This window comes from Halichoerus grypus, chromosome 4, assembly GCF_964656455.1.
Source record: "Halichoerus grypus chromosome 4, mHalGry1.hap1.1, whole genome shotgun sequence".
NCBI classification, from domain to species: domain Eukaryota; kingdom Metazoa; phylum Chordata; class Mammalia; order Carnivora; family Phocidae; genus Halichoerus; species Halichoerus grypus.
In genome coordinates, this window is record NC_135715.1 from 133,841,320 (window position 1) to 133,857,591 (window position 16,272).

Sequence of the window (16,272 nt, forward strand, 5' to 3'; positions counted from 1 at the left end):
AGTAAAGTATACCCTTCCCATAAGGCTAATATGGTCAATTACTGAGCAACTGATTCAATATTTTCCACCTTGGTGTAGATAAAAGTCTGTATTTTTTTGACTCACAATCTGCTTTGTTTCCCAGTGGACCTGGCAACCATGAAAAGGCTTTGAAGGGGTTGGAGAAAGTGGTCTTTAGTATTTAGGTCAGTACTGAACAAAGTTATTAGGCCCCAATCTGCATTTTCTATTTCCTATATAAGTCCTTTCTTCAAAAAGAAATGCCCCTCTTAGCAGCTATCTGTGATATAAGAAACAGTGCAAATACTATAGGGCAGTGGCAGAAGGCTGTCATGAAAGGTCATGACAAAAAGCTCAGAAGCTGGGCAACTAACTTTAAGGCCGAGTGAGTGCTAACTGTACTTTTGGTGATTTTTAGATCCAGAGTGAGCCATGCCATTATGATCTTTTCTACTTTGTGGCCTGAGTAAGCCTCCTTGAACCATTAAGTGCTTGAGAAGGAACTACTACTCGAATCAGAGAACCAGGAATTGGAAGAGAGCTCACAGATCACTCCTGATGGGTGAGGAAGGTTAGACCCATGATGTTTAATGCTTGTCCAACTTAACAAAAAAACAAAATGGTTCACAGTTGAACAAAGATCAGAACTGAAGTTTTCTGAATACAAATCCCATTATTTTTTCCCAGACTCAGAATTAGAATCCAGGTTTGTTTTCAGTAAACTAAGAAGGCACAGTCCTTGCCTCACTGTCAGGATTTCTAAGAATAGTCTGATGAGCTTACATTTGCTAAGCACCAATGTTCCTGTGATACAGCTCATCTAATCATTAGAGCAACCCGGGGCGCCTGGGTGGCTCAGTTGGTTGAGTGTCTGACTCTTGGATTCACCTCAGGTCGAGATCTCAGGGTCCTGGGATTGAGCCCTGCGAGGGGCTCTGTGCTCAGCATGGAGTTTCTCTCTCCCTCTGTCCCTCCCCGCTGCTCGCTCGCTCTCTCTCTCAAAAATAAGTAAGTAAATCTTAAAAACAAAAATCATTACAACAATCCTATGATGTAGGCACTGTTAGTATTTCCAGATGGAAGACTGAGGCAGAGGATGGTAAGTCCTACGCCCGAGTATATACAGTTAGTAAACAGTAATCAGTACTAGTTAGTATTCAAACCTAGCCTATCTGGCTTTAGAACCCAAGCTCTTAACCACTAACTATACTAATACATAACAAAACAAAGCACAAAGTGTCAACAAGGAGCTATAAAAGGGAGACCAACAGGGAAGTCTTCTACAGGAATTAAATTTAAGGTGAGGGTACAACCTTTAATAAGACTTCATCCTAACTAAGAGCAAATGGGAAGCCCCTGGGGCTTATAAGCAGGTGAGTGAGATGATCAGACTGCATTTTATAAAAAGGCCACTCCAGCTGCAGCATACGTCAATAAACTGGAGAAACTCAATGAGCCCTAAAGAAGGGGGTTAGCTAGGAGGCTCAGGGAGCAATGCCAGTAAGAGACAAGGAGGCCTTAAGCTGAGAGAGAGACGGAGGGGTCACTGCTGGATTGAGAGCTTAATGATACAAGTTAGCAGTGGGCACCAGGGACTGGTTTTATGTTGAGGAAAGGAAGTTAGGAAAAGGTGGAGCGAAGGATGGCCTTAGGTTTTTCACTGGAGGGAATGGACAGATGGATGTATTGCTGTGGGAAGCCGCAGTGTTAGAAGAAAAAGCGTGGAGAAGAGGAAGATAACTTCTGTGTCAGACCTGAGTTTGTACTGCATATGAAGCATCCATGTGAGGTAGAAAGACTAAGTCATGTATACCAACAGGAGGTATGGAGCTCAGAAGCAAAGTGTAGGATGGATATTATGTACACTGCTACAATAATGGCTTTTTGTTTAAAGAGTGAAAACCCTCTTTGGATTTCTTTCAGTTAGGAAAAACAGGCACTAATGTAGGTCTTTCGTAAAAAAGTGAAGAGGCCTCACACAAACTTTGTAAAGCAGGGGATACACTTCCCTTTATGCCGTTTTGGCTTATGAATGGTCTCACTGGAATGCTCTACTTTTGGATAGCTGGGGAAACCTGTATTTGAAAAGGAGAATATAGAATGATAAAAGACTTTAGGAACTACAATTGTTTTTTTTAAAGATTTATTTATTTACTTGAGAGAGAGAGTGCGTGAGTTGGAGGGGGGGAGGAGCAGAGGGAGAGGGACAAGCAGACTCCCAGCTAAGCCTTAAACCCAACCCCATGATCCTGAGATTATGACCTTGAGCAGAAATCAAGAGTCCAACACTTAATGGACTAAGCCACTCAGGCGCCCCAGAACTACACAATTTAAAGGCTGGGCAGAAAGATACAATGTAAAGTGAAAAAAGAGAAGATACAAAACACTGAACATGGTGACTAAAAACTTTTCTACATTTATACAGGTGCATTTAAGAAACACTGGCCTTAAAATAGGTAGAGATTTGGGTAAATTCAAGACATGTAAGACTTGTGACACATGTTTAAATTAAGGGGTACAATCTTTCCATAGATGTACTATATTAAATGGCTATTTGCCTCTCTTGATTCTAATGAGTGTTATTTGTATCGGACTGGCTGCTAGTAACGAGGTACCAGATATCAGCGTGACGCAAGGAGATTCTCCCCTCGAGATAAGACAACATAAGCCATCAGGCTCTTTTGTAATGAGGGTTGGGACATAAAAATCAGTCAAAAAATCATAAAATGAATCAATAAAAGACAAGTACTTCTTAACCATGTACTCCTATATCTTTGCTATTTTAGTGTAAGAACAGAAAAAAAGTCTATATTACCTTATACACTTCACTAAAGCCACCTCTACCAAGCAGATGAAGTAACAAGTATCTTTCATTTAACGTTGGGTGATCTTTGAACCTTAAGGTGGGAGAAAAAGATACTTAGGCACATAAAACCACATAAAAAAGGTTCCTTCCACAGTAAAGTTCCACTCTCTCTTCTACTTCGAGTTACTTCTTTCTCAGTTACTCTTCTGCTAATTGTGAGTTCCATCCTATACTGCTTTTCGTTCTCCACCTGCATGACTATTTTCAATCTGAACTCTCTGGTGTTCACTAAACTTAACATTTAGCTGAACATTCAGGTTCAATAACCAATAGCACTCTGATAAAGACTTACCAACTACTGTATTTCTAAGAGCTTTATGAAATCCCACAACTACTCAGTAGGAATTATTTCCCATGGAAAAATATACTTTTATATTGGGAGTACGGTTAATCAAGATTTTACAGTAGTACTGACATATGATTAAAAATAATTATATGTATAAATTGGCCTTCATGCATGATTAAATTTTACTCTTTGAACTTCTATAAATAAAATTTCAATTCCCAATTAAAAAATGAAAGCTTTAAAAAGAAACTTAGAAAATCTCTCACAGATAATACTCATTACTATGTAACATTTATTGCTCCTGCTATATATTAAGCATTCACATGTATTAACTCATTTATTTCTCAGCCAACCATATGAAGTAGGCGTTGCTACTATCTCTTATTTTACAGATGAGGGCACCACTGCACAGAAAAGTTAAGTCACTTGCTCAGGTCAACAGTTAATACATGACAGGGCTTAGCGGAAAAATGTGATTCCAAAATGTGCACTCTTGAAATAAAACAAAAACAAAAACGATGATAGCTTTATTAATTCCAGGTATAAATATATTTTATTATTTCATTCAAAATCAATCGAATATAGCTTTGACAATTTCTTTTCTTGAAGAACTTGTTAATAAAAGAGGTTTCTGCTAAGTTTTTGTTTTTGCTTTTTTTAAAGTAAACTCTACCCCCGTGAGGTTCGAACTCACGACCCAAGATCAAGAGTCGCAAGCTCTACTGACTGAGCCAGCCAGGCACTCCTCTGTTTACTTTTAAAGTGAAATGTAAAGCTATAACAATTCACTTAATTTTCATCAAGTGGACTAAGTCATATCCACAAATAAGTTTGAACATAATTTTCAGAAGAGACAACTGTTAAATTAGTTTTGTCCTATCCACTTAATTAGAATTTTCATCTGGTACATTTTGGGTTATTCCATAAATATATTATTTCATTCACCTTATGCACAGGAAGGATCTGTATATTTATGAATTATACATAAACAAATGATCATGAATAGGCCTTCTTTTAAGCAAGATATTTATAGTTCATAAGAGAAACTGGCCATTTCCAATTGCGACATTCATATTAGGTCATGAAGCTTTAAATGACACAAGTCTTATAAAGTATAAAAAGACACTCTTCCTCTCCTTTACGTCAATTAAATCCAAGTAGTGCCTTGCTGCTTAATTTCTGTCTTCTTCATAAAGCTCCCACCAGTCCTCAGTTATTTTCTCCTCTTTTGAGTTCCTTTAGCATTTAATATCTATAGCATTCATTTTGATAAGCAAGGATAAGGACAGAGGCTATAACTTAAACTTCTATTTCTTCTACAGTTTTTGCATAAATCTTGTTAGTTGAAATAATTTCAACTATGGCTTACTGAACTACTGCTAGCTGAAATACTTTCTCCTTCACTATTGTAATATTAACTTTGGTATTCAGTCAACAAACATTTATTTTGGGCCTAGCATGTGCCAGGCACTGGTCTAGGCTCTGGGGATATAGCAAAAATAAAATTAAGTCTGTGCTCTCATGTAGCTTACATTCTAATGTGAGGAGACAGACAATAATAACTGAAACATAAATCTGTAATTCCAGGTAGTGATAAATGCTATGAAAAAATAAAGCAAGGCAAGGATACTGAGAGAAGGGATGGAGTGAGGCAAAAACTGCTATCTTATACAGGGTGGCCTAAGGACAGCCTCTCTAATGATCATTTGGAGTGAAATAAGGAATAAGCCACGCAGATATTTAGAGGAAGAACACTTCAGGTAGAGGAAATGGCAAGCACGAAAGTCCAGAGATGGGAATGTGCTAAATAAACATGTTCGAGGAGGCCGGCTTGTGTACAAGATATAAATGAGGGGAGGATGACAGAGATGGGGTTGGTGAGGTGGCCAGAGACCAGATCATACAAGGCCTTCTGAAAATATGGGAAGGACTTTGGATCTTTTTCTGAGTGTTCTGAGAAGGCCCCCCAACACGGAAATATTGTTTATGCTCTCCACAGAGAGAAAAAACTTTTTATCACGTAAAACTGTAAAATATGAATAATGACTTACTGTGAATTATCTTCATTATTTATTCTCTTGAGCTCTCGAATGTGAAGATTTCTGACTCTTTCCAAACGTTCAAGTTCTGCCTGGATTTCTGCCTCTTCCTGAAAATGAAGAGAGGGGACTATAACAAGCTCAATTTATTTGCAATATAAAAAGAGATATTTTTACCCACGCATCAATTTTATACAGTGACAGGAAGAATAGTATATTATAAAGTACCACTGAGTTAAAAGACCAAAGTGCACTTTTCAATGCCTGAAAGATGGAAAGAGATAAGGCAAAAGCCTATTTCAAGAAACCATCCTCCACATAAAAATCTATACCTAATGAGATGCTGAGTTTTATTCTGTACTACAAGAAATCTATTTTTAGAATATTTAAACTGAAAATGACTGCAAGGTAGTTGAGGTTGACTTATAATACAAAATGAGATGAAAGTTTTATTTCTGGTACATCCCAATTTTAATTTAAGAGGGAATAATTTAATAATACAAAACAAATGAAGGTATTTTACAATAGTCAAAAAAGGAAGAAAGGAAGAAGACAGAACCACTGATTATTTCTAGACCTTAGAATGTCTGAAATACACACACACACACACACACACAATCTGACCACTCAGGATAAATCCCACTGCAATCTTAGAGACTCTAAAACAAAAATTATATGGATAGCTGTGGTAGATCCTCAGTTATCAGAGCAGCTCTAGGCAAATCTAAAGAAATTTAACATTTTATATAAAAATTTTGATAAACATTTTTCAGGTCTCAAAATATACAATTTTGAGAACATTTTAGAATCAGACCCCAAATAAACAACCACCCATCTTATACATCTCTTTGATTTGTCAATATAAATTTGAATACTACATAAGGGACAGATAAGGATATATCAAATTTCGGTGGAAAATTCTAGAAATGCCCAATATTATATTTCTGAATATTTGTTGAGTAAATAAACAAATACAAATTGCCTTGGCCTAAATGTGTATCTACTACCATTATAAATCTATATTACACTTAAACATATCTGTATATTAGCTCCTTTTATTTTAATGATTTATCTTTGATTTAAAAAATCCTTTATCTAAAAAATAATTCTGAAGTTTACTTTGAAGATATAAATATCATTTCACTCCAAAGCAGATAATAAGAGCTATAAAGGGTATAACACCTTTATCTAAGGCTTAAACTGAAAGGAATATTCTAAGTATGATAAAGAAAAACAAATGTTCACATATTAAAAAAAACTAAATCTAAGTATGTTGTTTGCATTCCACTTGACCCTTAAGGTTATTTTTATTATTTTAAAATGAAAACCACTACTTGTTGCAGAGATATTTAATATGGAGTAGGCATTAGATGATAAACAGAAACTTTCACAGTAAATTTAAATGAAGATAAACCTTTCTAGAATTTTGGGGAGTTTTTTTTTTTTTTAAATACATAGACTAAACAAACTGTCTTAATTTAACTGAAATTTCTTTATACAGCTTCAGTCACAAATATTTATTTTAATGAAAAAAGTAAAGGTAATAAATACTCTAGGGGATTAAATAACTGAAGATTCATTATAAGGACAGGAAATAGATTAAAAACCTTTTGGAATGAGACTCAAATCACAGCTTAGTTGTGTCTTAATTTATAAAGACATATAAAGTAGAATAAGAAACTGGTTATACAAGTATGTCCATGAGTATGAAAAAAATTCAAATTCATTTATACCACAGAACATAGAAAGTGGTAACCTCTTCTTTCCATATTACTAACATTTGTGGTCTTAAAACTTGTGATTCTTACACATGTAGGAAGCTACTAAACACTTGGTGGGCTGGTGAAATTTTAAATATCCGATAAAACTGTGAAATGTCTATTAGGATACCTACTGAAATAATTGTTTTAACTTTTATTTGAAATTGTAGTATGGGGATACTATATCAAAAGAGTATTTATAGAAATTAAATTTTACTGAGTCAATAAATATATTTTATGAGATTCAACTAGATTGTTGATACAGTTACATTTGCTTAATATTTTTTGGTAATCTTCAGAGGTCTATACAATGGCAGTAACCAATATTGCAAAATAAATACTTAGTATTTAAAGAAAGTAAAATGTAGGTCTGTGTCAGTTAAGCAAACTTTTTTTGTCCTCTATAAAACATGGCAGATATGGCCCATAAAATCTTACAATCTAAAAGCACAGGCAAGCTGCATTTGGTTTGAATTATAAAGTTTACAGGAAAAAACAAAAGTCAGAAGCGCTAGGAAAAAAAAAAAATTGGATCCTCTGTATGTAAGAGGAAATGTCAAGTAAAGGAACTATAACCAAGTCTCTCTCTTTTTTTAATAACCAAGTCTTATATACTGATAGATATAACTCTTTCATAGTCAGTGAAACATATTTACATCTAACATATTGTAATTTATTATTTATTTCACACATCTTGGACTTTAAACCAAAGTGACACACTTCTGGGGGCAAGATAATTCTGCAACTCTTAAACCCCACTTGGGGGGGGGCAGTATACATACTCTTATGGACTGAAGGTTTGTGTTCCTCCAAAATTCATATGTTTAAGCCCTAAACCTCAATGTGATGGTATTTGGAGATGGGGCCATTGGGAATTAGATTAGGTCACGAAGGTGGGGCCCTCATGATGGGATTAGTGGCTTTATCTGGAGGAAGAGAGAGAGAGAGATCCTGCCCACCCTGTCCCCTCTTTGTGGGAGCACAGAGAATAGGACATGTGAGAAGGCAGCCATCTAAAACCAGGAAGAAACAGATCCTCACAAGAAACTGAACCCTGCTGGATGGACCCTGATCTTAGATTTCCACCCTCCAGACTGTGAGAAAATTTCTGTTAAAGACACCTAGTCTCTGGTATTTTGTTATGGCAGCCCAAGCAGATTAATACACATACTTTCAGGCGAATGTTAGGACGATATGGCCTAGTACCCTTTCTTTATATAAAGGGGCAAAGCCCAGTTTTGGTATGGCCCCAGGGTACAATAGTCTAGAATACAGTAGTTTCATCAACTGATTTATATTTAGTGCAGTCATTTCCAAAGATCTATCCTGTAGACTATCCTCTCCTTGGTTTGAGATCAACATTAATCTCTGGGCTGCCCACAGAATTAATCATTTTCAGAGGGCTCAGGAGAAGCAAGTATGACCCAGGCTCACAACTGACCTGAGTTCATTATAGAATGGAATCCTCAAACCCATGGCAAAACTAGGCCAGATTACTAAAACACAAGAGATAATCCAACTAGAATAATAGCAACTTTCAATCCTCTAGTCATCCACCAGCTGAGCAGTTAAAGCAGAGGTCTAGAAGACACACGAGTTAAGAATAGACTTTTAGAGAGAGAGGTAGGTTTGGTGATCACACACAGTAAAAGGACACAGTTCTTTTCTGTTCAAACAGAAAGATACAGCAATGGACAATTTAACAGTATATACTACAGCTATTTTAACAGTTATTTTATAATGAGCTCTTAATATTCTCATTTAAAACCCAAGTCATGTAAGTATACAACAACAGATCTCAATACTGCCTCACTGTTAAACCTGCAAAACATACCACCTTCCAAAACTTTTAACTTTAAAAAATTTATATGGAAGGCAAATTCCACAGCAACTTAACCAAAACAATTTGTCCTTCAGCAGAAGTTTGACATAGAAATGCTTTCTGTTTGTAAGCAAAGTTTTTCTGGCAACTTAATATCCCCTTGGCTCAACTTTCTAAGCCAAAAGTCAGTAACAGTAATACAGAATCTCTAAAATGCCAGGTAAAAACCGCTAGGTCGATTTTTGTGCATTTCCCATAATGGCGATTTTTAAAACAGCAATTACTAAAAGAAAGGTGGGGTGTGTAGGCATTAAAGCTATAAAAGCTTAAAGAGTTATAAAATGCATTTTCACATGTAAAAATGATACATATCCTGAAAAAATTAAACATACTAGTTTAAATTTCTTTAACAAATCTTGAGTATGTTACATGTTATATCCACAAAAAACCCTCAATTTCAAAGAGCTGCTTTTCTATAAAGCCAAGATAAGACAGAAAGTATTTTGATAATCATTCTCAGCTTGCCTATAACCAATGAGAGTTGGTAAAAAAGAAATTCTGTATATTTTGAAGATGGAAGAAGAAGAGAAAAGCATATCACTTTGAAGAGCCTATTCAATAGCACTATAACATTACTTGGTCTAGGAAAACTAGTTCAGAATGAGGTTTCAAAAAGTTTAACTCCAAATTCGTTTTAGTAATATGAACAATATTAATCCCTCAAAAGCTGGTATCCGCAGGTCCTCAAATTTTTTAATTTCATAAACTATAATGTCATTCTAAAAGTTTATCACAAGGAAAATGAAAGGTGAAATTAACAAAGGCACTATTAAAAGCTAATGGAAAGAAAGGGTAGTGCAGAAAAAAAGAATTAGGAAGAAGAAAATCATTAACAATTTACTTCATCTTTAACCCTGTTGTATGCCCCCAGATTATTTCTATTATATGCTTTCAAATACTTTAAATATGGATATGAGAGAGATGAACCATTGGAAATATGAACCAACCAACAAACCAAAAAAACCACATAGATAAAGCAAGTCTGAACTTCCAGAGATCAGTTTTGAAACTATTGCCCATAACCCTGTTTTTGCTTGAGTATGATTATGTAAGATTGAAAACTGGGTAGGAGGAGGAGAGGGGACAAAAATTATGAAATTCCTGGGGCGGGGGGAGGGGGGTTTATTCCTAACTACATAAATGCTCCCTCCACTCCCCTCCCCAATCACTGAGCTGGTTATTACTGATGGGAGCATACTGTATCTCCCTCAGATGTATTGCACTGGCTTAATTATTTTAGAACCTTAATGTTTTCTCTACACTTCATTTCTTCCTTTTTTAGGGGGAGGGCGTGGGGTGTGGAGGTGGGGGTGGTATTTTATTCTCTCTTCAAATGCATAAATATCTACATTAAAACCCCTGGGAATAACTGTTAAAATAGGCAGGTTTTGATTCTGTCAGTTCCTCCATTCTATTTAAACAAGACAAAATAAAACCCTTCCCAGCAGCAAATAAATGTAACAAGTCAACTGACTGGCAAAATTTAAATATTTAGTATACTTCTTGAAAAAGAAATTACAGCTGCTGTACTGGAAATTCCTTGATGTTAAACACGAAGGAAGGTGCTCACACCACACCGTAGCACAGCCGGGCCTCGCGCCTTACAGCGTATCGTAGTCCTCCGCACGGCCTGGGTTCCTCTGAACCTTTTTCAGGATTTGGCTGGATTCACAGATTCTTTATTTAAGTATGAAGACATTTAACTTTCTACACAATGACGGAAAGAGCCTAGTATTCTAGACTCTCTTGACGCACATGAATATACAGGTGACCCTTGAACAACATGGGTTTAAGCTGCACGGGTCCACTAATAGGCAAATTTTTTTCAACAAATAAAGTACTGTAAATGTATTTTCCTCATAATTTTCTTAGTAACATTTTCCTCTAGCTTACCGTAAAAATACAGTATATAATACATATAATATAGAAAATTTGTGTTAACTGACTGCTTATGTTATTGGTTAAGTCTTCTGGTTAACAGCAGGCTATTAGTAGTTAAGTTTTGGGGGAGACAAAAGTTATATGCAGAGTTTTGTGCACATGGGGGTAGAGGAGGGTTGGTGCTCCTAACCCCTGATTGTACAAGGGTCAACTGTAAATGGCATGCAGTTATAGTTCTGATTGGGAAGGGCCAGTGGATAAGCAATTGTTTTCTTTTTCTGTAAAACAGTGATCTCTAGACTGAATTTACAAACATGAATTGAACTCTGCTCTAACCAATGGCTAACACGACTTCTAAAATTCTTTCCAAAATTAAAAAAAATTCCATTCCCTATAAAACTGGATTAATATTAAACATTACAGGAGCAAAACACATTTTACTTCTAAATTTTCATTTTGGTAATTGAAAATCTACTACACCAAGTTAAGATGTATGACTGCAACTGGGGAAACACAGAGTAGTAATGTTTATGGATTCATAATAAGAGTAGGAGGTAAAATATGAACACTGGGAGTTTTCCTATCTACAGCCAGTCCCATGTTCTCTCAGCAAAGTCATCTTTATAGACTACTACTCATTTTTAAAAGGGAAACAGTAGTAAGGACAGAATGTCAAGTTTAGAATTCTAACACTATTCTTGCCCAAACCTTGTAACATTCTTCGTGGGCTTAATCATGACCTTTTCTACTACAGTGTATTTTCACCAGACTTCTACTGAAAACTACTGCCTTATACAAGTAGCATCTTTTCTTATGTTCTAGAGAAATGTAATGTACAATGTGGTTGGCTTTAATTGAGAGAAGAATTCCCAAGAGATTTCTTCTAGTCATGGCCATGAATATAAAGGTGAACACACAGATTTAGAGATTAAGTCCTCTAGAATTATACTGTTCATTATTTTCATATTTTTATTCAAACAAGTGACAATAAATGTCACATATGCAAACTTATTCTTTGTGGTTATACTAAGGATCTGATATATCAGATGACAGTGGTATTCTAGAAAGAAAGACCAAAGGAGATATCAAACTTCAAGAGTTACTTGGGGGTCAATTCACCTAAAACCAATGCCCTGTATTCTCCACTGTTCAAAAGGCTTGTAGACAATCCATTGTCTTCCATTTCAACTAGTTGCATGGTCCACTGTGAAGGAGTGAGAAAAGAGCTGTGTGCTTGTTCTTGACCTGTAAAGATTTCATCATGGAAGATTAATACTGATGCTGCTGCTGCCTGTTACTGGTTGTTTCTCTTTGCAGGTGCCAATATCGGTCAGAGAACAGGATTTCAGTGGCAGAGTTGTTGCTATACTGTTATCTCTTCAGAACGGAGGCACAAGGAGAGATGAATGCCACATCGCAAGGAGCAAAGGAGAGAGAGAGAAAGAAATGGTGTCAGGTGGCATGTTGGATGTGATTTTTGTTTTAGTAGAGATTGAGATGACTGCAAATTGTTTAGCTGATTCCTTTGGTCTGCAAAGATACATTTGTGTTGGTGCTGATGATTCTTGACTAATCCTGTTTCAGTTACAAATTGGTTATGTTTTTCCAAAAAAACTTCCAGCACTTATATTCAGGACTTATAAATCTCTCTCTCTCTCTCTCTCTCTCTGTCTCTCTCCCTCCCTCCCTCTCATGCACACATACAACCCAAAACACATACATTAAGGCCAATCCCTACTAATACTATTTAATATTCCATACTGCTAATCAAATATTTTAAGTCTAGAAGATGACAAAACTTGAAGACTAAATAAAGGGCAACACACATCTGCATGCTGTTCACATCACACACTTGAGTAATCGCAGTGGCAAGACATAGTTATTAGTCCTAATAACTTCCAAAATTCTTATTTCCTCATCATTTTGGGGTACTATGATGGGTAACTTATATCATTTAAATATTAGCTACAGAGAGAATCTATTACAAGGATGATGGTTTTTCAGGGATTTATTTTAAAAAGTTATTTGTGTTAATTTAGTAATAATCCTAGAAAAGCATATCCATGTAGTTTCCTTCAATTGCAGAATAATGATCTGAACTATACAAACAACAACCTAGCAGAACTCCTCACATCAAAAAGATAAATTCCCATCTAGAATGTATCAAAGACTGGTATATCAAAATATGATCATCCGTAAGAGCTAAAAGGCACAGAATTTGTTTCCTTAAATCCACAGATTCCACATGTGGCACAAGTACATAAAATGGGGTAGTTAGTAGCCTTGCTTCAAAGAACCAACTTTTTAAAGACAGAAATTTATTCTCGCTGCAACTACAAGCTTTTAATAAGGGGTAACTGTTACCGGTAAGTTTGTACATAATTACTACCAAAGTTATTTTTTAAAAACTGTTTTGAGAATAATTTGTATAGTCTCCACATATTTTATTATATAGCTCTTCTCTGTTCTATTCTTTTAAATCCTTAAGCTACATAAAAGGCAAGATTATGTTAGAGAGTATAGTTTTTATTAAAAATGTTTTTTTCTGTTGACCTTTAAAAATAAATTTAGAGAGAAAACAATATACCAGCTAGTAAGAAATATTCTAGCTGATATAATAGTCACTAACAATACTCAAGGAAAATAATACGTGAGGGAAAGAGACAAACTTAACTGCTCTCCTTTATCTGCAATGAAAATGAAGCACGTTTCTGAAAAAACAAAAAGCAAGCACCGCCACTATTCTAAGACAGATGCAAAGAATGCTGTAAGTGAATTAATTCTTCTGAATACAATGAATCAACTTGCTACATGTACAACAGAAGAACCGTAGGAATGAGTGTACAGGTACCGCCACCGAAATGGGAGCGGAAAGAAAAAGGTGCATGTCTGGCTTTGCCGGCTACTAGCTTTATTATTTTGACAACACATAGGGAGATCTTGGCATTCAAAAAGTTAACATTAATATTCACTCCAGAATGGTTAAACCTTCGAAGTCCATAAAATGTAGTATTATGTAATTCTCCTGAAATGGGAATTTGAATCATGCCTGTGTCAGGCAGACTATGGAAATAAATCAATCACTTAGTGAATGAGTAAGCAATGAGTTCATAAACCGAATAACTGAAAATATTAAAGAATTCTTGATATATTAAAAAAAAAAGTGATGCTGCACAGTGATTTTCCTAATCTCAGAAGAGAAAACTAATAAGCCCTTAAGCCCCAGAAACATCTATTTATGTTAGCCACGGACTTACTTTTGGAGGCTTTTGCTTAACTTTCATTCCTTACTCTATCACGCTAATAGCTCTGGATTTATTATATTTCTAACTCTGCAGAATAGTGCAGAATGTGAACTGAACTTTATGATTTATTCAAAGGTAAATATACTTTTTCATATTTCAGTTTACCTATTCAATTATTATGATGATCTTTATAAAATACAAAGCACATCATAAATTATTCATTTCAAGAAAAAGTAAATAGGCCTTCTAGTCTCATATGTCCAAACAGCATGGGCTTCCTCAATGAAATAAGTTTTCTCTTTTGGTGCCCACAAATTTAATCTAATAATTCTACTGAACTTTAAGAGTTTTTATTAAAGACAGAGAGAGAGCAAGAGTATTCTGGGCTCCAAATCTAAACCCTAAGCTGACACAGTACAGGTTAACTCCCGTGCAGGTACAAGGACCTCAAATATTCATATATCAGAACCAGCCTATGGTAGAAACTATATAGTTACAAGTTGGGTACAGTTCATGTCAGCTTAATAAACCCAGGAGCATAGGGAGCTGATAAGATAGAGGTGATAACATCTCTTCTCTTAACTGAAGCTTGTTCTCTATGTTGTTAAAAGTGTCCAATCTACTTTTTTAGAAAACAGAATAACCTATTTTAATGGCCTATTTTCCAGGTGTGCTTTAGAATGCCAAAGAACGTATTTTTAAAACATGCGACTTAATGCTTATTACTTAATTTTGCCACTCAAAAATTAATATCCAGTGGTAAGCAGGCAACTGCTATTTGTGCTCTAAGATGACACCACTTAACTCAATTTTGTTCCCTGGTGGTACTACCAACAACTTTATGATGCATTCATTCTTCTCACCCAAAATAGCCTCTTAGAGGAAAATGTGAGAATTCAAGACATGAGAGCATATTTCAGCATTAGTAGTTTATCCACTCTCCCAAAATATTCCATGATGTTGGTCAAAGAAAAGTAATATTGTAAACTGGTTAAGAAGATAAAGTTAGAAATCTAGAGCTGCTCAGTAAATCTTGATAAAAGCTGAAAAAAATAAAACAGGAAAAAGATTATGGCGGGGACAGTTATTAGAAAGAATGAGTAAATACAAAAAAATGGAGAAGTCAAACACAGGGAAAGAGGCTAATATGGAGGTTAGAAGTCAAAGCGTAGTGTTCTACAACAGCTTACAACTGTTTATATAGTATCTAGACATTTAAGTATACCTCACTTTAGAACACTTACAAAGAAGTGCTTCAGAGAAACCGAGTATTTTCAAAGTACCAGGAAAGCTTTAAAATCAACCAAGCACAACCAACTAAAACCAAAAGCAAACCCTTCTCTGAAGCTTTTCAAAAAGTGAAGTATTTTTTGTAATACAAATCACCAATTCCTAATTTAACTGCTTTATAATTTCAGATTTTATATAACAGGCTTTCATAAAATACGATACACACATGTAAAATCTCATCACTAAAGAGTAATTTAAAATTAACTATTATATGTGAAAATAATAACCCTCAGTTAAAGTGTCCCATTATCATGAAAGGCTGGTTAGAAAATAATTCATAAATCTTTACAGGGGACATCAAACATAGGTCTAGAAGAGTTCATTATCAAAATAGCTTAGGTGGACACACAAATACCAGTACTAATTCTGTACTACAAAATCCTTCAAGAGTCCCATTACAACTCCATCTGTTACAGAGGATAGACGGAAGTTGTCTACTGTATCTCAAAGAACAGGAAAAATTGTAACAAAACAAAATACACTTTTTAAAAAAAAAGAACAGAATAAATTATGTTATAATTTAGTGTTAAAAGTACTTTGGGGTTGAAACTTTTCTGAGCAGGGGCATAGACAGATATGACACAGTTAAAAAACACTAATGCAAATTACATATATATATATATATTTCTATTTATCCCTGTAACTGAATGGCAGGGGTCTGAAGCACCTTGACAGTATTCCAAAAAACAAAACAGTACACAGTATGATAGCAGCTGCTACCACAATGGGTTTTTCTGTCCTACCTCACCCCACCCCAGGAAGACAACTTCACTGAAGCTATCTATCTTTGATTAGTTCACTATCTCAATTTTAGCGATTATTCAGCCTATTAAAAAAATATGTAAAGTAATGTGACAAAAAGCAGAATAAAAAATTGGGCCAAAGAAAAAGAATTTTACATCTGTCAGGAGCTTCATTTTGAGTGGGAAAATCTACTCTATTATTAATTTGAAATGGTTTGAACTAAAAATATGAACTGTAAAAACAATGAACTGATTACAATTTCATAGTTTACAAATCAGT

At 35.2% G+C, this 16,272-nt stretch overlaps 1 protein-coding gene across 4 annotated transcripts in view; it reads right to left on the minus strand.

The window, feature by feature from the left end:
- TLK1 (tousled like kinase 1) overlaps positions 1-16,272 on the minus strand; it is a 154,743-nt gene that overhangs the window by 14,021 nt on the left and 124,450 nt on the right. For all 4 annotated transcript variants that reach the window (XM_036067307.2, XM_036067310.2, XM_078070982.1 and 1 more), the window contains 2 exons: positions 5,204-5,301; positions 2,816-2,897 (listed from right to left, as the gene is read on the minus strand). In XM_036067307.2, coding sequence (XP_035923200.1) covers positions 2,816-2,897; positions 5,204-5,301 — 180 coding nt within the window. The remainder of the gene's footprint in view (positions 1-2,815; positions 2,898-5,203; positions 5,302-16,272) is intronic.